This window comes from Melozone crissalis, unplaced genomic scaffold (assembly GCF_028551555.1).
Source record: "Melozone crissalis strain CALT ecotype California unplaced genomic scaffold, PUWL_Pcris_2 ptg000041l_1, whole genome shotgun sequence".
Lineage (NCBI taxonomy): Eukaryota > Metazoa > Chordata > Aves > Passeriformes > Passerellidae > Melozone > Melozone crissalis.
The window spans coordinates 9023789-9046006 of record NW_026535819.1 but is presented as its reverse complement, the minus strand read 5'-3'; the positions used below and the strand labels follow the sequence as shown (position 1 = coordinate 9046006).

Here is a 22218-nt window from a genome sequence, read left to right as displayed (position 1 = left end):
CGGCCCCTGTGAGCAGCCAGGGCTGGAGGCTGAGCTCAGGGAGGCACTGCCCAGATTCCTGAGCAGAGTCACCCGTTTAAGCCTCAGACAAAAGCAGCAGCCTGTGGCCATGTGCAATCACAGCTCTTCCTGCTTTCAAGGACAGCAGCTCCACCAACTTGGGCAGGAAGGACCCCAAGAAAACCACCCCAGGGAGCTCCCCAAGCCATGTCAGCTTGTGAGCAGCCCCAGCTGAGGTGATCTGCCTTGGGGAAGAGGGGAAGGCACAATCCCACAGAGCCACAGCACCAATCCCATCTCTTTAGCCAGGCAGAGACACGTGGCAGATCAGCTGCTGGTGGAATGAAACCCAGGCTGAGCCCTGACACAGCTCTGGGGACCTTGGGGAGCCACCAGCACCCTGGGAGTCCCAGCACAGCCATCCCCTCACACCCATGGGGCTCCTCCCAGCCCCAGGAAATATTTGGGACAGGCAGGTGTGTGCCAGGCTGTGGGGCTGGGGAGCCCCTGGGGTGCCCAAATCCCTGCCACAGGGCCAGGGGCAGAGGGTGTCAGGGAGGATTTTTCAGGAGCTCTGGATTATTGGAGAGGCCAGAGGCAGATGTGTTTATTCCATATTCTCATTGCTGTTGTATCTTGCTGGTGTTTCAGGTGCAGATCAGTCTCAGAGCCATCTCTGGAATCACCTGCCAGGGGTTTCCTGTTCCTCCCTGGGGATGTGCCCAGGTGGGAGCAGCACTCACACCCAGGAGCAGGAGGACAGTGCCTGGCACAGCTGCTCATTGGGGCACTGAGGGGTCCCTGAGCTCCTGCAGCTCTGCCAGGGAGCACAGACAGGCACACAGCTGACCCTGCTCTGTGCTCTTCCATGGGGTGGGACAAACCCAGCCCAGGCAGTGCACAGGGCCCCAGGATGGGCTGGCCCAGCAGCACAGGGCACATTCCACCCAGGAGCGAGGAGAACCTGAGCTCTAGGGCCACCAGCAGGGATGGGGACAGAAAGGAAGTGCCAGTTCAGGGGAGTCTCCAGCAGTGACTCACGCAAAGGGGAATGAGCCCCCCTAAAGTGACTCCAGAATCAGTTACCAGGCCTGGGGAGGGACAGGGAGCTGGGGATGGAGGCCTTGCCTTGCTGTAGGAAGGATAGGGAGCTGGGGATCCTTACCTTGCTGTGGGAAGGACACAGAGATGGGAAAGAGCCCTTACCTTGTCTGGCTGTGGGAAAGACAGGGAGCTGGGGATGGAGATGGAGCCCTCACCTTGCTGTGGGAAGGACAGGGAGCCCTTACCTTGTGGTGGGAAGGACAGAGATCTGGGATGAGCCCTTACCTTGTGGTGGGAAGCACAGAGAGGTGGGGATGGAGCCTTACCCTGCTGTGGAAGGACAAGGAGCTGGGGATGGAGGCCTTGCCTTGATGTGGGAAGGACAGGGAGCTGGGGATGGAGATGGAGCCCTTACCTTGCAGTGGGAAGCACAGGGAGCCCTCAACTTGCTGTGGGAAGCACAGGGAGCAGGGATGAGCCTTCACCTTACCATGAGAAGGACAGGGAGTTGGGGATGGAGGCCTTGCCTTGATGTGGGAAGGACAGGGAGCTGGGAGGAGCCCTAACCTTTCTGTGGGACAGACAGGGAGGTGGGGATGGAGGCCTGGAGCCCTTACCCTGCAGTGGGAAGCACAGGGAGCCCTCAGCCTGTGGTGGGAAGCACAGGGAGCTGGGATGAGCCTTCACCTTGCTGTGGGAAGGACAGGGAGCCCTTACCCTGCCATGGGAAGGACAGGGAAGTGGGGATGGTGGCCTTATGCTGTGGTGGGAAGGACAAGGAGCTGGGATGAGCCCTCAGCTTGCAGTGAGAAGCACAGGAAGCTGGGATGGAGGCCTTGCCTTGCTGTGGGAGGGACAGAGAGCCCTTACCTTGCCATGAGAAGGACAGGGAGCTGGGGATGGAGCCCTTACCTTGTGGAAGGAAGGACAGGGAGCTGGGGATGAGCCCTTGCCCTGCTGTGGGAAGCACAGGGATCTGGGATGGAGATGGAGGCCTTACCTTGCGGTGGGAAGTACAGGGAGCTGGGATGAGCCTTCACCTTGCTGTGGGAAGGACAGGGAGCCCTTACCTTGCCATGAGAAGGACAGGGAGCTGGGGATGGAGATGGAGGCCTTACCTTGCAGTGGGAAGCACAGGGAGCTGGGGAGGGACAGGGACAGGGATGTGGGATGAGCCCTCACCTTGCTGTGGGAAGCACAGGGAGGTGGGATGGAGGCCTTACCCTGCTGTGGGAAGGACAGAGAGCTGGGGAGGGACAGGACAGGGATCTGGGATGAGCCCTCACCCTGCAGTGGGAAGCACAGGGAGCTGGGGAGGGACAGGGATCTGGGACGAGCCCTCACCTTGCAGTGGGAAGCACAGGGAGCTGGGGAGGGACAGGGATCTGGGATGAGCCCTCACACTGCTGTGGGAAGGACAGAGAGCTGGGGAGGGACAGGGAGCTGGGGATGATCCCTCACACTGCTGTGGGAAGGACAGAGAGCTGGGGAGGGACAGGGAGCTGGGGATGATCCCTCACACTGCTGTGGGAAGGACAGAGAGCTGGGGAGGGACAGGGAGCTGGGACGAGCCCTCACCTTGCAGTGGGAAGCACAGGAGGTAGGATGGAGCCCTTACCCTGCTGTGGGAAGGACAGAGAGCTGGGGAGGGACAGGACAGGGATCTGAGATGAGCCCTCACCTTGCGGTGCAGCAGCTGGGCCTGTGGGCTCCCCGCGCCCTCGATCTCATAGCGGACGCTGTTGAAGAGAGCGACCCCAAACTGCTCCTTGTAGCAGCGGCAGAACTCGCCCAGCACCTTCCCCGTCCTCTCTGCAGGAAAAACAACAAAAAAAATTAACATTTTTCAAAGTTTAATAGTAATAAAGTGGTTATAAAAATAGAAATATAATTAGAGTAATAAAAATTTGAGTAGAGTAATAATTAGAGTATTAATTTAGAGTAATAAAAATTGAAATTAGGATGATACAAGACAATAAAAACAAAGAGGTACGGACAGTCCAGGTACCTCTTTCTGGGCAAAATAAGCCCGAAAAAGGACTCACGTTAACAGAGGATTAACCCTTAAAAGCAATAGCCTGTTGCATATTCATACATGATGCATAAATTCCATTCAAACAAAGGATTCTGTCTGGTCAGTGTCAGCTTCTTCCTCTGAATCCTGACAGCTCTTCATGGCTGAGCAAGGTGGGAAGAAGTTAGTTTCTTCTGATAATGGAGCAATAAATTCTCTTTCTCTGAAAGATTTAGGTGTCCTGTGGCTGCTATCTCGGTGGGAGTACCTCATTCCTTTCCTTAAAAAAATATCCCATATACATAGTTTCTATTTTAACTACAAAAGTTACATTTGAACCACAAAATTACATTTACCATACTATCAAAATGTTAATACAGCATTACTAATCAATACAACATAATACATATAGTAAATATCTGCGTAGGGCTATATAATATTCACTTTTCACATCTGCAATGGGACAGCACAGCTACATCAGGCACGGGGTGGGTTTGGGGTCTGAACCCCTCAGAGCCCACCCAGACCCCTCCCCAGTCCCCTCCTGCCTGCTGGAATATAAAAATATATCTAAACAACTTAAGTCTTAGTGTGCACCAGCCACGCTGTCTGTAACTGTTCTTAGAATTGTCTCAAAGCACCCTAAAATTCACCAAAGTTACTAAAACATCAACTGTACTAAAATAGCAACGAAGAAGCTGAGAGACTGCATACCAAGATCACAAGAACTAAATAACAGGAGACTGCAGAACACCTACACAGTAACCAATCACAAACAGTAAAAAATGAAGGCAGAAAGCAAAAGAACAAAATGAAAACACCAGTGAAGAAGAGTAGATTTATAAAATCTATAATACAAACAATAAACAACTTCTACTTAATTGTATTAATCAATTATTCAAGAGTCCTAGTTTATCCACAATGCTAGAACAGCCTTTGGTGCAGGGACCAAGGCAGAACCCGCTGCCTCCTGCCCTCCCTGCAGCCCAGAGCCTGATTCAGGGTCAGGATGATCTCTTTTTTTGGCCTTTCACATTAATTTCATGGATTCCTCTCCCCAGCAGGAAATTCCTGACATTGAGCTGATTCCGGCAGTGCTGGGGCTTCCTGTGCCTTGTGCAGCTCCTGGCCCTGCTCCGGCTGGCTGGGGTTGGGGTGAGCCCCCCATTCCCCACCCCAAACACCGCTGACACCCCCCAATTCCCACTGTGCCCCACAAGGGACATCCCACACAAAGGGCTCCCAGCCTGGGCTGCAGGTCAGGGATTGGGGTGAGCCCCCCATTCCCCACCCCAAACATCACTGACACCCCCGTGACCCCTCTGTGCCCCACAAGGGCCATCCCACAAAGGGCTCCCAGTCTGTGCTGTAGCAGGGATTGGGATTGGGGTGATTCCCCCCCATTCCCCACCCCAAACACCACTGACACCCCCCAATTCCCACTGTGCCCCACAAGGGACGTCCCACACAAAGGGCTCCCAGCCTGGGCTGCAGGGCTGGGATTGGGGTGATTCCCCCCCCATTCCCCACCCCAAACATCACTGACACCCCCTGACCCCACTGTGCCCCACAAGGGCCATCCCACAAAGGCATCCTAGTCTGTGCTGCAGCAGGGCTGGAATTGGGGTTGGGCTGAGAGGAAAGGACAGCCTGGACCCCCCATACCTGAGGCAGGGACCCCCACCAGCACCCCAAATTCCAATTTGGGATGAGTCCAAGGTGCTGGGAGAGCCTGAGCTGCTGGGTATCCCCCTGCACCCTACACTGGAGGAGACCCCCTCCATCCCACAGGCAGCCCCTGGATGCAGCCCCTGGATGCAGGGGGTGGGGGCACACTGCAGACCCACCCCAAACAGCAGGAATGGGGTTTTTCCAGCCCCAATGTGGCCAGAGGAGCCCCTTGGGCACCCTGATCCACCCAGCACCTCCCCACCCCTGCCCCAACCCCCTCTGCACACCAAAACCCCATCCTGAAGCATCCCAAAGCTGCAGAAACAACTCCCCCCTGAGCTGCTTTTGGCACACACAGCCTCGACTTTGAACTCCCCAGTCAACTTTGCCCCAGAGCCTGTGAAAAATGAAGAATTTGAGTCTCCTCCAACGATTTCTGACAGCTCAGGCTTGGCCGGAGCGCCGGCGATGGGCGCGGGGAGGACGGATCCTGGCTCTGCATCCCAGTGCTGGAGCCAGCACGATGCTGGGGGCACAAACCCAGACAAAACAGCCCCCACGCCGGCTTGGCACAGCCTGGCAGCAGCCAAAACCTCCAGCAGGAGCCAAAACCTCCAGCAGGAGCCAAAATCTGCAGCAGGAGCCAGAATCTGCAGCAGGAGCCAGCCTGGAGCTGTGCTGGCAGCCAAGGCAGCACAAGGAGCAGCTTTGCTGCAGGGCGCTGCAAATCCCCACGGGATGAGCAGCTCCAGAGGAAAATGCTGCCCAGGGAGGGATAAACCCATCCCTGAGGAGATGCCAGCACTGCCAGCCACAGGAGCAAACCACAGGCCAGGGCAAAACCCCCCAAAACTGAACAAATTCACAGCAAAGGATGGGACACCCCCATTCATCCCAGCACAGAATTCCTCAGGCTGGGTTTTGGCCTCTCCTCCTGGCCTGCACACAGCACCTCTGTTGCAATTCCTGTCTCCCAGGCTGTGTGATCCTGGCCAGGGCTCTGGGCAGCCATGCAGAGAGCTGAGATTGAAAAGGACATTCTGAGGTTTCATTTCCTTTCAGTCCATGGGAAAAAAGGAGCCCCTGCTCCCCGGGCAGGCGAGACAGCTTAGTCACTCATTCTTCCCTGATTAACAGCAGGGCCAATTAAGGAGGGTTTAAGCACATGGAAAAGCAAAAGTCAATTATTTGCAGAGGTTGGAACAAGGCTTGCAGTCAAACAGCAGAGGTGACTAAATCTCCCCAGGCTCAGCAGGATGCTCTGGGTGCGGGGGGATGCTGGGTGCTCCCTGCCTGGTAGCCCTGGTGGCAAGAGGGGGGCAAGAGGGACAGGGACACCTGGGGGTGACATAAGAGTGGGGTCTGTGCCTGGGCAGAGGGTGGGTGCCCATGCTGTCCATGCCAGAGGGTGTCCCGACCCCTCACATCTGGCAGGGCTGATGTGTCACCCTCAGGAAGCGCCTCAGCCGCCCCCTGGCTCCTCCACCAGGCTGAGCAAAGCCTCCCCGAGGAGCTGGGGGCTGTGCAGAGCATTCCCTGCCAGCACAAGGCAGCACTGAGGGCTGCACAGAGCATTCTGTGCTCCAGCTCTGCGACCAAAGCCACCCACGAGTGGCTGTCCCTCCACCAGCAGCTTTGGCTGCACATCCAGCCAGGAGCTGGAGGGGCCTGGGGACAGGGGACACAGCCCCCTAGACTGTCACCTGGCATGGCAGAGGAGGGAAGGGACCCCAGCAGCCAACACCACCTGGGTGTGAGCTCAGGCACCCACAAAGCATTTGGCAAACAGGAGCACCCACAGGGAGCTGCCAGGGCTGGGTGTCCCCAGCCACCCACCCACCCCAGCGCTTTCCCAATGCCCTGGGACCAGCCCCACACCCGCCCCTTGGCACCACCCCATCCCTGGCACAGGCCCTGGCACGTCCCTGGGCTGGCTCCTGGCAGGGGGAAGCCACTGTGGGGCTCCAAGAGCAGCAGCAGCAGCGACGCCTGGCTGGGCAGGATCCCTGTGTCAGCACCTCTGGTGACAGAGCTGCTCTGTCCCCAGCCCCCAGCTCCCCTCCTGCTCTCTGTGACTCAGGCACACGTGGTGGCTCCAGCAGGGGGGACATGAAGGGGCTGCACAGCCCAGAGGGCACAGAGGGCACTCAAACCCCAAACTGAGCTGGGTACAGGGCTGGGTGGGTACTGGCAACAAGGACAGGGTTCAGCCAGGCCACAGCACCTCCAGAGGGCACCTAAACCCCAAAATGGGCTGGGTACAGGGTGGGATGGGATGATGGCAGCAAGGACAGGCTTCAGCCAGGCCACAGCACCTCCAGAGGGCACACAGAGGGCTCTGGGCACCCAAACCCCAAACCAGGCTGGGTACAGGGTGGGATGTCAAGGACACAGCAAGGACAGGCTTCAGCCAGGCCACAGCACCTCCAGAGGGCACACAGAGGGCTCTGGGCACCCAAACCCCAAACCAGGCTGGGTACAGGGTGGGATGTCAAGGACACAGCAAGGACAGGCTTCAGCCAAGCCACAGCAGCTCCCAGCCACGCTCCAGCCCTCCCTGCCAGGTCCTCCACACCGCGCTGGCATCACCCAGGCTGTGCTGTGGGCACAGCAGGGCACAGAGCAGGGCAGCACAGGTATGTCCTTGTCCCGGGTCAGTCCGAGGCTTCTGTGGCTGAAAACAGGACAGAAGGCTCCTCTCCTGCCCAGCCCCTGAGCGGTGCTGCCACCAGAGCTGTCAGCCAGGGCAGGGTGACAGGCAGGGCACAGCCCTGGAGCAGTGGGTGCCCCGAGGGCAGGCACAGCCCTGCCGTGCTCAGAGGTCACAGCCAGGGCAGCCCTGCTGGCTCCTGGTCCCTCTGAGCCAGGGCAGGAGGTGGATTCTGCCTTCAGGATTCCAAAGGCAAACTGTCCAAGCTGGTCCAGCAGCCTGCACTGGCTGTGTCCTGCCCTTGGGAGCATCTCCAGCCCCATAATCAGCCCCACACACGGAATCACAGATTGCTCTGGGCTGGAAGGGACCTTGGAGGTCATCCCATCCCACCCCTGCCATGGCAGGGACACCTCCCACTGTCCCAGGTGCTCCCAGCCCTGCCCAGCCTGGCCTTGGGCACTGCCAGGGATCCAGGGGCAGCCACAGCTGCTCTGGGCACCCTGTGCCAGGGCCTGCCCACCCTCACAGGGAACAATTCCCAATTTCTAATATCCCATCCATCCCTGCCCTCTGGCAGTGGGAACCATTCCCTGTGTCCTGTCCCTCCATCCCTTGTCCCCAGTCCCTCTCCAGCTCTCCTGGAGCCCCTTCAGGCCCTGGCAGGGGCTCTGAGCTCTCCCTGGAGCTTCTCCTCTCCAGGTGAGCACCCCCAGCTCCCCCAGCCCGGCTGCAGCTCCATGGCCCCCTCTGGAACTCTCCATCACAGACACATCCCGAGGCAGCAGCCAGCTCTGACCCTGACCTCCCATTCCCCAGGGCCAGCCCCAGCTCTGTGCCCTGGGGACAAGCCACCCGTGAGCTGCAGGTGTGACCCTGAGCCCTGATCTCTGCAGCCGAGCCCTGACCTTGCTCTGATCCCTGCTGCTGCTGCACTTGCTGCCTGCAGGCTGTTTCAGCAGGGTGGGGAGAGCAGAGCTCCAGGAATTCACCCCACAGCCCCAGGCTCACACAGAGCCCTCCCAGCACCACAGTGCGTCCAGAGCTCGTTTTCCTCATTGCCCTTGAGATCATGTGCAAATGGGAGTGCTGCTGGAAACAGCCCAGCCCTGGGCAGCCCAGTCAGCACATCCAGCCAGGGGGAGGTCAGTCCTGCACAGGTTTGCTCCAAATTTTCCTTGTCCTTCCTCCTCCTCGTCATTCTTGCTCAGCTCAGCACCTGCGGGGGTTTCTGTGTGTCCCTGGTGGGACAGAGCCTGATGGGGACAGGGATGTGGCTCAGCCCAGGTGTGTCCCCAGGGCTGGGCAGGGGGAGCAGAGCTCTGGGGCTGAGGGGCAGCAGCAGCACAGGCACACCCAGCACTGGGGAATATTTGGGTTGGAAGGACCTTAAAGCTCATCCAGTGCCACCTCCTGCCACCTGTGTCACACCTCCCACTGTCCCAGGTTTCTCCAAGCCCCTCCAGCCTGGCCTTGGGCACTGCCAGGGATCCAGGGGCAGCCACAGCTGCTCTGGGCACCCTGTGCCAGGGACTCACTCCTTTCACAGGGAAGGATTTCTGCCCTATATAACACCTAATTTCCCTTCTTTCAGTTTGCGGCTATTCCCCCTTGTCCTGTCACTGCAATTCCTGATGAGAATCCCTCTCTGGTCTCCCTTGTGCTGTGGAGACCTCCCAGGCCCTTCTGTTCTCCACCACACCCACCCACCCCCGTGTGCTCACACACCCCCACCCAGAGGGGCTGCAGCCAGAGCTGGCCAAGCCCAGAGGGAACCTCTGCATCCTCCTCCAAGGCCACAGCCCGTTGTGCCAATGGTGCAGTAAAACCATCCACTGCCTTAAGATTTCCACCCGTTGCTGCTGAACTGAATTCCCAGTTTTTGCCTGTCAAGTCCATCTAGAATCACTGAGTTACTCCCACTGCTGTATTAAACTAAGCAAATCTGCTTCTGTGTGCCATGGCCCAACCACCAGTGAGACACCAAGAGAATTCTTCATCTCAATTAATGTTGCTGCTGATATGCTTGGAATGGTGCAGCACCCACAGCCCTCAGGTGTCCCTGCCCTTCCCATCTGTGCAGGGGCTGAGGTGCCTTTGGAAGCCCAGTCCTTGCAAAAGGCTCCTGGGATGATGAAAAATCATGGAATAACAGATTGTTTTGGGTTGGAAGGGAGCTCAAAGCTCATCCTATTCCACTGTCCCAGGAGGGGAGTGACAGCAGGGGCTGGAGCAGGGTGCCCAAACCCCTGTGCATGGATGCCACGGGGATGCCTCACCCCAGAGAGGGAATTTTCCTCTTGGTCCAGAAAAAAATAAGAGAAACAAAAAGGCCAAAGCAGCGCATTGAAGCAGAACCCCTGGGCAGGGAGGGCAGGGCCCCAGCCCTGTGGGACAGCCAGGCTCAGGCCAGCTCCCCTGGTCCCACACAGTGTCCCCTGTGCCCCTGCCAGGGGGGACAGGGATGTGCCTGGGGACACTGTGGGGGGGGTCACAGCCTCACATCCCTGTGCTGGGGCTCCTTGCCCTGGGAACAGCCCCTCTGTGCCATGCTGGAGGTGGCACAGGTGACCCGTGGGCAGTGTGCGCTGGCCTGGCCAGTTTGCCCAGGCTGCTGGGGGAGGAGTTAATTACTAATTTAGCCCGTAAATGATTAGTGAGCGGGGGCAGGCTGCTGGAGGGGGGAGCACAGGCTCCAGAGCTGTGGCACTGACAGGGACAAGCACCACGGTGGCACTGACAGGGCCAGCGATGGCCTGGTGGCTCTTCCAGCAAGGGAAAAACAAAGGCACTGCAGGGAGTCTGATGCCACTGCTTGTCCTCAGGCTGTTCCCACTGTCCCTTGGCCATCTCCCTGTCCCAAATCCTGGCATTATGGAGACAGGGTGTGGGGGCATCTCCCTGAGGGCACTGCACGGTGAGGATGGGGTGCACACATGGACGGGGGGGCACAGGATGCCATGGATGAGGTGCCCAGGGCATCCCACAAGCAGCACCCAGACAGGAGGACCCAAGGCCAAGGGCTGTCCTGGCTCATCCCAGCAGGAATTTGGGAAAGGCTGACAGCAGGAGGTGGCACAAGGGACAGTGGCACTGTGGATGGGGCACAGGAACCCTGCAGAGCAGGGCACACAAAGGGTTAAGTCCCAGCCGGCAGTTTTGGGTTTCGGGAATTTGGATGTGAGCTCATTTCCACCCAGAAACACAAACTCCCTCACAGGGGCCTGACTCAGCCCGGCTGAGCATCCCGAGGAGGTGCCAGCACTGGGGGAAGTTGGGCACCAGTTCCTCACCCGGGGGCACTGGGACAGGGGCTGGGGGAGGCCAAACCAGGGCTGACCCAGCAGCTCTCGGTATTTGCCCTTCTCATACACACCAGGAGAGGCTGGAACAGGGAAAGCAAAGTGGGGAGAGCAAAAACTGGGAGAGTTTTCCTTCTGACCTCCTCGGACTCAAATACACCCTTCACCCAAACCCACCCAAACCCACTCAAACCACTCAAATCCACCGAAACCCACCACAAACCCACCCCAAACCCACCTCAAATCCACCCCAAACCCACCCAAACCCAGTCAAACCCACTCAAGCCCAGCCCAGGTGTTCCTGCTCTGGGCTGCTGTCGGGACTTGCACTGAGCTTGACTGGCACAAATGAGGAGCAGAGGCTGCTCTGTGCCAGGCACTGTTCAGACCAGGCAGGACAGGGGCACTGCCAGGCTCCAGCAGCACCCCAAAATCCATCGGGAATATTTTCAGAACTGAGAATAGTGCCTGAAAGGAGCTGAGCAGGGCGGTGGGGGTGGGAAGGGAGCACACGGTGCCTCTCCATGCTGCCCTGTGACTCAGCCGCGCTGGGAAGGGTGGGCTGAGCAGCAGGAAGGGATGAGGCAGCAGAGCCTCCAGAGAAACCAGCTGGGGCCGGGCCTGAACCGGTTGAGCCTCTCTGGCCGTGCCCGAGCCGTGCCGGGCTCTGCCCCCGGATGAGTCAGAAGCGCCCGTGGTGCCAGCGCAGGGCTGGGGCACCTGCCGGGGACACGGCTCTGCCACCCCAGCCCTGCTGGCACCCCCGGGGCTCTGTGCCCACCCTGCAGTGCCCAGATGTTGTTGGGGAAGATGAAACAGGAAAGCCTTATAAATATGATTGTCTGGCAAAAGGTTTTGAGAATATGGAAACTATAAGTGAGATTGAAATGAAAGCAAGCTTTGAGATCCCTCAGTTACTGAACAACTGGAAAACAATGGTGTGGCCAGCTGAAGATAATCCCATTTTGGTGGAACGACACCCTCTGCTTGCAGACAGGCCCAAGGGTCAGAGCAGACCCTACAGCTTGGCAGAAGGGGCCCAAAGAGGAGATTTTAGGGTTTAAAATGTAACACAGTATGGTAATGTAATGATTCTTATAGGCTGTATGGAAATGCTATAGGATTTGTATCTTGTACTAGATTGGTTAGTGAGAATTAGAATACTCAAAACAAAAGATGATTTATTGCATTGTAACGGGAACTTGGCTCTCTTACCCTTTTACTCTCTTACCCTCTCATCCTCTCTCCCCCTCTCTTCTCTCATTCCTGCTCTGAGCTGTGGTTGGCAGCTCCCAGCAGGGCCCTGCACCCAGGCCCTTTGCAATAAACCCCAAGTTCCATGCCCTGGCTCCAGAGATCTCTCATGTCCATCCATCCTGACCATCCTATCCCCCAAGACTCCTACACCCAGCCCATCCCCAGCACCTCTCCCTGCCTGCACAGGCTGCCCTCCCTGCCAGCCCCACCTGCCGGGACACACTGCGCTCCCTGCCTGGCCCTGCGCGGCTCCAGAGCCGAGCACGGTGCTGGAAATGAAGCAGCACATCCACAGCATCTCCTTAACCTCCAAACAGCTGCAAAACACTGACAAACCCACTCTGGGGTTTTGCACAGCTTCTGCTGCTCCTTTGGGCACCGCTGCTCCCTCTCCCCAATCCCCAGTCCCTGAGCCGGGCTCAGCCCCTGCCCCTAAACCCTTCCTGGGGCTCAGGCACACCAAGGGTTAGAGGCCAGGAGTTTGTGGATGCCAGTGTCCTGCTGCTCCTGGGAACAAGGCAGCGTGTGCCTGCCTTGGTTTAAAGAAAAAGAGGGAATAAAAGAAAAGGGCTTTCACTAGGGACTTAAAAAAAAAAGTATTCTGCTTTAAAAGCCTGAAGCCAACGTTGTAAACCTTAGAGTTACACATCTTTTTTCCTCAAGTGTGAGACTGATGCTCATTAAGGAAAGTGTCCTAAACTGTAATTATTATTATTATTATTATTATTATTATTATTATTAATAATAATAATAATAATAATAGTAATAATAATAATAATAATAATAATAATAAATCCTCTAATAAAAAATCAAATTATCCAATCCCTAAGTGTAGAGTTTAATAGGCGGTGCCTACTACGGAAAAATTTACCTGAGCATATATATCTAAGAAATAAAAGCCACCGAAACAATTATTTCCATGACACGTGTACCCAAATGTACTCAAACGTGCGTGCAAGGAATGTGCCCGTGGATAACAAATAACAAATAATAATTACAAATAATAAATAACAAATGACAAATAACAAATGACAAATAAATAACAAATGGCAGCGTGGCTCCCAGCGCCTCTCAGGGCTGCACTGAGGGCCTGCCCTGAGCCTCCCTGCCCAAACACATCCCCACAAGGGATGGGGCAGGAGGAGATCCCCGTCCCCAGGAGGAGATCCCTGTCCCCAGGCGGAGATCCCCATCCCCAGGAGGAGATCCCCGTCCCCAGGAGGAGATTCCTGTCCCCAGGAGGAGATCCCCATCCCCAGGAGGAGATCCCCATCCCCAGGAGGAGATCCCTGTCCCCAGGAGGAGATCCCTGTCCCCCTCCAGCCTGCAAGCCTTTGCCCTTGGAGCAGCCTTTGGGGCAGAGCTCCAAAGCTGTGGGGCACAGGTGCCCTCAGGTATGCCAGCCCAAAGTGCCACCAGCAGAAGTGACAGCACTCCCAGGATGTGTCCCATGGGCAGGCAGGTGGCTGTGGGGGGATGGAGCATCCCCAAACCCGAACCCCAAAGCCTGAGCTAGAGCAGCAGCCCTGCCCTCATCCTGGCTGCAGCCACATCACCCCACGTGTCCCTTGTCCCCCTGGGTGCCACCAGCAGCCGGGCAGGGTGGAGAGGAGCTGCCACCCCTCTGGCTGTCCCCACAGCAGGGTGGGACCCGGCACCACCCCAGATAAGGCCCGGCTCATCCCCCAGCACCGGCTGGGCTGCATTGCATCCATCCCTCGGGATGGCGCAATCCCGCCGAGCCCAGCCCAGCCCAGCCCAGCTGAGCCGAGCCCAGCCAGGTGTGCACCACCATCCACACCCTCCTGCCATCCCCTGCCAGCTGGGGACAGGGAGCTGAGGTCCCCACAGCAAAGGGGACACTGCAAACTTGGCCATCTCCTCCAGCTGGGGTGGGCTGTCCTTGCTCAGGGATGTCCCAGGAGCTGTGTCCCTTGTGTCCCCGTCCCTCGTGTCCCCTTGTGCCCAGCCCCAGGAGCTGTGTCCCTTGTGTCCCTTCGTGCCCAGCCCCAGGAGAGGAGCTGAGCCTGGCACACTGTCCCGTGCCCAGCTGGACAGTGCCAGTGGGAAACCCAATCCAGCCCCAGGGGAGGAGAGCGAACAAAGATTTTTATGTGCATCTAAAAAAACAACCCAACCACAAGGGATTGAAGAAAACAGACCTGGAACCTGTCCTGAACCTATCCTGAACCCGTCCTGGAGTTCCCTCCCTGCTGCTGGGGAGGGTTCTGTACCCAGCTCCTCCAAACCCATCCCACAGGATGCTGAGCCACCACAATTTTGGGGTCTGGGAGCTGGCAGACCCCAGCTTTGGGCAGAAAAACCTCTCAAGGGGCTGAGCAGAGCTGGCAGGAGGAGAAGGGAAGCCAGGACAAGTGTCCTGTGCCCCAGGAGCCACCAGCACCCCACAAGGGTGAGATGGGTGAAATCCTGCCCCAGGCCTCTGTCACCTCCAGGGCAGTGTCCCATCCATCCTGAATGTCCCATTTGGGGTCTGAGCTCCCAAGAGGAATTCCCCAGAGAGATCCCTGCCAGGGAAGGGCAGAAGGGGACAGAGAAGGGCAGGAGGGCATGGCAAAGGGCAGGGAGGCACGGAGAAAGGCACTGTGCTCTACCAGAGCTGGGACCTGTGTCAAATGTCGCTGCTCTTTCCTTTTGAAAAGGGGGAAAAGGTGGAGCTTTATTCCTTCCTGCCCTGCCGGTCCAGGAGACTGGGAGGAAGCAGGGACTGCTCTGCTTTGCCCCTTCCTCCCCTCCTGGCTCTTCACGGAGCCACTGCAGGCATGGGGACAAGGCTCCAAGGCCAGCCAGGGGCTGGGGACATGTAGATGGCATGGGACACAGAAAGGGCAAGTCTTTCTCACAGTAGCCTGTGAAAGATTTTAAAGAGTTAGAAAGATGTGATAACTTGTTAAGCATAAACAATTCTCAGGTAGCGTTTTTCTACTTCATCTTTCTGCTCCTCTCAAAGACAGTGCGTGAGGAAGATGTTTTTGTTTGTTAGCCAATAGAATAGAAACTATCATACCACTCTATAAAACCGTGTGGTTCCTTTAAATAAAGGAATCTTTGCCTTTTCTACAATCCTGACTCAATCTCGGTGCAGGAGTGACAGGGACGGGCACGGCCCCTGCTTGGGGACCCCAGGAGGAGGTGACATCCCCCCAAAGTGGGTGGTGAGAGTAGAGCTGGGTCCTGCAGGGGCAGAGCAGGAGAGCTGCTCCTCACCTGCCTCCACACCCTGCCCCATGAAATGTGCATGGATGAGCATCCCTGCATCCCTCCAGCCCTGCTTCCTCCAGGAAAACTGGGGGGCACAGGAGCCTGGCAGCCCCAGGAGGGTGGGTTGGGGCAGTGCCAAGGGGCACCAAGCCCCTCTGAGCTCTGAGCCAGCCTCTGCAGGCATCCGGGCAGGAGGGGAGGCAAAGGCTTGGGAAATCCCAGCTCCTAGCTGTGTCCCTGGGTGGGAAATGAATTTGTAGATCTTTAAGGCATTTACAGCTAAAGCTGATAGGCCAATAAACACTTATAATATATTGTAATTAGGAAATAGTTGGCTTCTGGTTGTGATGGCGTGAATTATAACATCTGTATTGTCTCACCCTTCACGTGGGACTGAAAATGGATAAAAGTTTTTAAAACGCTTCTCAGCTGCCCCGTGTCTGGGTCAGAAAAGGGCATAATATGGGACAGAAAAGGGCATAAACTGGGACAGAAAAGGGATTAAACTGGGTCAGAAAAGGGTATAATCTGGATCAGAAAAGGGACTGAAAATGGAATAAAAGTTTTTAAAACACCTCTCAGTGTTGCCCCATGTCTGGGTCAGAAAAGGGCATAAACTGGATAAGAAAAGGGTATAATCTGGGGCAGAAAAGGGCTTAATCTGGGTGAGAAAAGGGCTTAATCTGGGTGAGAAAAGGGCATAATCTGGAGCAGAAAAGAGTTTAATTTGGGTGAGAAAAGGGCTTAATCTGAGTGAGAAAAGGGCATAATCTGAGTGAGAAAAGGGCATAATCTGAGTGAGAAAAGGGCTTAATCTGGGTGAGAAAAGGGCATAATCTGAGTGAGAAAAGGGCTTAATCCAACATCCCTGCCATGGTTTTCGGGGTGTCTGACACTGCTATGGAGGTGTCCTGCTCTGGGGGTGTTTTTCTCTCCCCGGGCTGGCCCGAGGACAGCTCTGAGCTGCCCCCCTGGCTCTGTCCCTCCCGTTCCAGCCCTGCAGCTCCCAGCAGAGCAGGGATCCCCTCCGTGCGTGCCCCAGCTCGCTCCAGCTGATCCCTCTGGCTAAACCCGGCCCGGGGGGAGGCAGGGGAAGCCCCCCCCGAGGGGAGGCAGGGGCGCCGCCGGGAGGGCTCCCACCCACCCGGGGAGGCCACCAGAGTGTCCCCTGCCCCGGCACGCCGGGCTGCGAGCGAGCCCCGTGCCCCGACACGACGGCTGCAGGTAAAGCCCCGGCGTGCCAGAACCAGCCCTGGGCGCTGGCACGGAGCCCTGACATGCCAGGGGAGTTATTTATTTGGCGATGAAAGACGCACGTTTCGTTGGGAGAAACCACGGCACGGCCGCCCCCGGGGCAGGGCGAGGGTGCAGCCTGCAGACCAACCCCAGAGCCCGGCAGCCCGCACCTCCCACGCCGGCTGGGGCTGGGCTGGGGCAGGGGCTGGGAAATGAGAGTCACGCTCAGGGAAGCCACAGAGAACCTCCTCTCCTGCTGCCAGCGGCCTCCAGGCCCGGGGCACGGCACAGCCCGGTGCCTTCTGGCGTTTGCCGGGCACCTCTGGGGCTGGCCCTGCAGCACAGCTCATACCATCCCATCCCATATCATCCCATCCCATCCCATCCCAGATCCCGTCCCAGATCCCAGAGCCCAGATCCCAGTTCCCAGAGCCCAGATCCCAGTTCCCAGATCCCATCCCAGATCCCAGATCCCATCCCATCCCAGATCCATCCCAGATCCCATCCCATTCTATCCCAGATCCCATCTCATCCCATCCCAGATCCATCCCACCCCGGATTCCATCCCATCCCATCCCCCTGCTCGCACACTCCAATGCCCCACGAGGCTCCCTGGAGCAGGGAGGCCGCAGGTCCCGCCCCAGGGACGAGGCTCGCTGTCACCTCTGCCACCTCCGCGTGGGCTGCTGCCTGTGGAAGTTCCCAGCCCGAAATTAGCAGCTGCTTCACTCCCTAATTAACGGGCTGGCGACTCCCGGAGATGCCAGAGCAAGGTGTGAGCTCCCAGGGACCCTCCCTGTGCTGCCACCCACCCCCACATCCCTCTGGCATGGAGACATCCAGGAGTTCCTGCTGAACCCTGGGCTCTGCCACCCACCCAGGGGCTCCTGCTGCATCCCTGGGCTCTGCCACCCACCCAGGTGGCATCCAGGGGCTCCTGCTGCATCCTTGGGTGCTGCCACCCACCTGGGATTGCACCCAGGGGCTCCTGCTGCATCTCTGGCTGCTGGCACTCACCCAGGATGGCATTCAGGGGCTCCTCCTGCATCCCTGGGTACTGCCACTCGCTCAGCAGCTCCTGCTGCATCCCTGGGCTCTGCCACTGACCCAGGGTGGCATCCAGGAGCTCCTGCTGCATCTCTGGGCTCTGCCACACACCTGGCATTGCACCCAGGGGCTCCTGCTGCATCCCTGGGCTCTGCCACTCACTCAGCAGCTCCTGCTGCATCCCTGGGCTCTGCCACTCACTCAGGATGGCACCCAGCAGCTCCTGCTGCATCCCTGGTCTCTGCCTCTCACCCAGCAGCTCCTGTTGCACCCCTGGGTGCTGGCATCCCTTCCTGGGCTCAGGAGCAGCAGCTCCACCCAGAGCTCCTGCCAGCCACGCTTCAGCTCAGCCCCCAGGAGAAGGGGTAAATGGGATGCTCCAGGGAAGCATCAGGATCCCCAGCATGAGGGAAGAGCTCATCCTGTCCTATGCTGAGAGCACCCTGGGCATGAGAGACACTGTGCAGAACTCCACCCAGTGACACCCTGGCTTCCCAGGGCACCCCATCCCTGCCACCCTGGTGGTGGTGCCCACGCTGGGCATCCTTGCACAAGGAAGGTGAGCCAGCCCTGCTCCAGCCCACAGAGCAGCTTGGAAACAACTCCCGACCCACATCTGGGAGGAAGTGGAGGAGGAGGAGGAGGAGGAGGAGGAGAGCAGCTGAAGGTGTTGACAAACAAACTGGCTGACTCAGGCAGGAAGATGCCCAAAGCAGGGGGGCAGGAGGAAGCACCGGTCAGAGAGACCTTGGAGAAGGAATGCAGGATCACACCTGTGCATCACACCTGGCTGCCCTGACACCCCAAAGCTGGCAGGGCCTGCCTCTGTGACTGCCTGGAGCCCTCCAGCCTCAGCTGGGAGGAAGGAGCCTGCTCCTGAGCCACCCAAGTGAAACCTGTGTGGCTGGTGACTTCTGGGGGACATAAGCCTCACACAGCCACCATCAAATGGGCATGGCACCTGCACAGCCTGGGCACTGTGGGCATGGCAGGGCCTCTCCCACCTCCCTCCTGCCTTTACCCCATTCCCAGGAGGGCACAGGACCAGGCCAGGCTCTCCCCAGCAGCTCTGCTGGTCTAAGGAGCTGCAACCTCAGGAAACGCTGCCAAGCCCAAAGAGCTCCTGTCCTCCAGCACCCAGGGCTCATGGGGCAATGGGCAGCAAATCCAAACCCCCACATTTGGGAGGATAACTGGGAAAAGCTGCTTGGAGAAGGGCAGGATCCCTCCTGGGGCGGCAGCAGGGGAGAACAGGCCGAGCTAGGCAGGAAAACCCGGAGCTCTCCCCGCCACGTTGCTTTGCATGCCTGACAGCAAGTCGTGCCTTGCCTGTTGGGCTCCAGCCCCTCCCAGCTCCAGGGGCTCCTCAGGCAGCCAGGAGCCCTGGCAGGAGCAGAGAGGCGCTCCAGGAACCCAGTTTGCCCCAGTGTCTCCCAGGGAGGTGTCCCAGTACAGGTGTGTGGGCCTGCTCACCCCAGCATGGCATGGGACACGTCCCAGCCCAGTCTCCATAATCCTATTCCACAGAAATCTTTTTTTTCCCCTCATGAAATCTTTTTCTTTTCTGCAGACCCCAAGCATGGGTTAAATCCCACCCTGGGGTAGCAGCTCAGCCCTGCCAGGGTGCAGCCATCCAGCCTGTCCCTGCAAACGCCCAACCCCTGCCCCAGCAGAGCCAGATTCCTGCACAGGAAACCCAGCCAGGCTTCTCCTTGTTATTCTTCAGGATTAGGATCACAGGGGCTTGCAATCTGTGCACAGACAATCTCAGCAAGCTCCAGAGAAATTCAGGATGTGCTTTGGATCCAAACCCGCCACAGGCAGCCCCGAGCCGGTGCTGAGCCGGGCTGGAACTTTAACTAATGCAAGATGAAAACCCCAGAGCGAGTTCCAAGCTCTCCTTCAAAGCTCAGAAACCTGCTGGCGTCCTGCTGAGCCGCATACCACGTAAGCATTCCTGCCAGGACGGGGCCTGGCAGGGCAGATGGGCTGCGCGGCGAGACGGCCGTGCCTGTGCCAGCCCCACGGCAGCTCCTTCCCACAGAGCCCTTGGGGACAAAAGGACTCCAGAGCCACTCCCGTGGCGGCTTTATGGCCGCGACAGAGCAGCGATACGGCGGGGCCACCTCCAAAACATGGGCGGTCCCCATGAGACGCGCAAGGTCCAGCTCGAAGCCACCCGGGCTGTGACAGCGCTCAGGTGCGGCCCCGCTTCAGCCGCTGGAAACGAAGGGGTTTTTTGTCAGCCTGGGGAGCTGAAAGCAAAGCTGGGACACGGAAGGGCTCGGAGGTCACGTCCTGCCCGCTCAGAAGCCCCGGGGAGCCCAGCGCCAGCATCACGAGTGACGCAAAGGGGCTCGGGGGGAGCGACAGGGGGTGACCCCACTTAGAGGGGTCAGCAGTGTCACCACAGACCCCATGAGCAGCGCAGAGCCCCCCAGGCACGGCTTCACACCATCCGTCACCCCGCGGCTCCCGGGCAGCTCCGGACAGACAGACAGACAGACAGACATCCCGAGCCGGCGGACACACGGCGCTCAATGACTGCATTGTCACCCTGCCCGTCGCACGGAGCGGGCGGGGGCACTGCTGTGTCCTGCCCGGAGCCAGCGTGGGGTGCAGGCAGCCCTTCCCTCACCCCAGGACCTCTAAGGGAGAGCTCCTAAGTTCCTAAGTTGTAAGATCCTTCCCTAAGGATGTCCCAGCACTGTGGAAGGGAATGAGGCTCAGCTAGCGCCAGCATTATTTTTGCATAAATATATATATATATAATATTATATATAATATACAATTATTGTTATATATTATATATAATTTATATATATTAGTGCCCGTATGACAGCGGTGTCCCTGCGCTCCCAGCATCCCCCCGAGCCCAACTCCCCTCTCCCCTCCCCACAGCCCGAGGGGTCCCCGAGCCCCGCCGCCAGCGCAAACACCCCGGCACAACGCAGCCTTTCATTGGGGAGGCACCCCGGGTACCCCCCGAGCTGCGCCGAGACAAAACCGCGGGGAAAGTAAAAATTAAAAACTTTAAAGAGCGAGAGAGAGGCGTGGGGGTCCCGGTAAGACGGAGCGGGGGGTTCCCACGGGGATGGAAGGAGGGATGGGGAGATGCCGGGGATCCCCCCGGGATGAGCGGAGCCGGGGGATGCCGGGGGCTCACCCGCGATGTGCTGGCGGCGACCCTCGTCCAGGTGCGTGGAGACCACATCTCCCATGGCGAGCGGAGCCGGGCCGGGCCGGGCGGCGGGAGGAGCGGCGGGAGGAGGAGGGAAGAGGGAGGGGGAGGAGGAGGAGGAGGAAGAAGGCAGAGCTCGGGGCGGCCCGGCAGAACGGCGCCCCACGGCTCCCCCCGGCCACTCCTCCCGCACCGCCCCCGGCCCCGGGCAGAGGCTGCGGGTGTCCCCCCGCCGTAATTAGCGCGGCTAATTAGCCGGGGGATGGGCAGGATGGAGGAGGGGGCCGTGCCCCCAGCCGGAGCTGGGCAGTGCCCGCTGTGCCCCGCAGTGCCACCGGCAGAACCGGCTCCGTGCGGGCATTGCCACAGCCGGGCTCCGTGCTACCTGCGCCCACACCGCGGCCAACAGCTGACCTTGGTGCCAAACTGGAGAGGGGCGGCACAGCCAGGGACCTCTCAGCCTCCCCAGGCCGGGGGAGAAGGGGATGGGGTGATTTAAACCCGCCCGGGATGGGGCTGGCATCACCCGGGGAGCCGGGGGCACACTCAGAGCGGGACACTGAAACCGGGAATGTGTGTGTCTGTGTTTTCCAAGCATCGTGCGAAGCCTCCTCGGAGCCAGGCGGGGAGGAAGGAGCCGGAGGAAGCGCTGGAAAAGCTCCTCCTTCCTCTGGCTGCTGCTGCGGCTCCGCTCCCAAGCGCAACAGGCGGAAACAGCGCGCAGGATCCCGCGGCGCTGCCCGGGCACGATCCGTGGGGAGCGGAGGGAAGGGAAGGAAAGGCCCCGCCGCCCTCATTCCCAGAGCCCGGGGTGTGACCGAGGAGGAAGAGGAGGAGGAGGAGGAGGGAGGACGTGCCGGCGTGCCCAGAAAGTTCAAGCTGTTCCCAGCTGCGGAGCCGCTGCCCAGGGGGATGCACGCCCTGGGATCGCTCGGGGTGCCTGGATGCTCCCGGAGCTCGGGAAGCTCGGTTCAGCTTGGCTCGGTGTGGGGCAGCCGGCGTGGAAAAGGCTCCAGGAGGCTTTTCCTGGGCTGGCCTTGTTTACCCGGCAGCGGTGGGAGGGAGGGAGGGAGGGAGGGTTGGAAGTGGCCGGGCTGGGAGCGAGGCATCCTGTTTATCCTCCTGAAATAGCTGCCCTTGGCGGGGCTGGGCAGGGGGCGGCAGGATGGGCACAGCCCCTGTTCCCTGCCCTGCAGCGATGCCACCACCCGGGGGGCACCATCGAGTCCTCGCTGTGCCAGGGAAATGCCACCCTGGAGCCCAAATCCTCCTTTTGGGCACATTATGCCCGTGCCGTGCTCCACTCAACTCCCCACATGGCCAAAAATCATCGGCACATCGAGTGGCACAAAGATGCCACCTGCATTTGTCCCAGCTCCCTCTCTCCCCGGGGATGCCCACAGTGCACCAACCTTTTCCATCCTAACATTATTCCCACCCCTCCGACTCATTTCAATAGGAAAATAATTCCAAAGCTTTAATATTTCCTTTTTTATATCCTTTTTTCCCCCCCTGAGATGTCCCATAAGAAGGTTTTACCCTCAACACGGGGCTTGTTTGCAGTTTGTTTGCCTGGCCAGGATGGTGCTGATAT

General features: G+C 58.7%; 1 protein-coding gene across 2 annotated transcripts in view; it reads right to left on the bottom strand.

Moving 5' to 3' along the window:
* Positions 1-20694, bottom strand: part of NIBAN2 (niban apoptosis regulator 2) — a 37307-nt gene extending 16613 nt beyond the window's left edge. For both annotated transcript variants that reach the window (XM_054284021.1, XM_054284022.1), the window contains exons 1-2: positions 20610-20694; positions 2726-2856 (exon numbers count right to left, since the gene is read on the bottom strand). In XM_054284021.1, coding sequence (XP_054139996.1) covers positions 2726-2856; positions 20610-20664 — 186 coding nt within the window. In that variant the 5' untranslated portion in view covers positions 20665-20694. The remainder of the gene's footprint in view (positions 1-2725; positions 2857-20609) is intronic.
* Positions 20695-22218: the final 1524 nt, after the last annotated feature.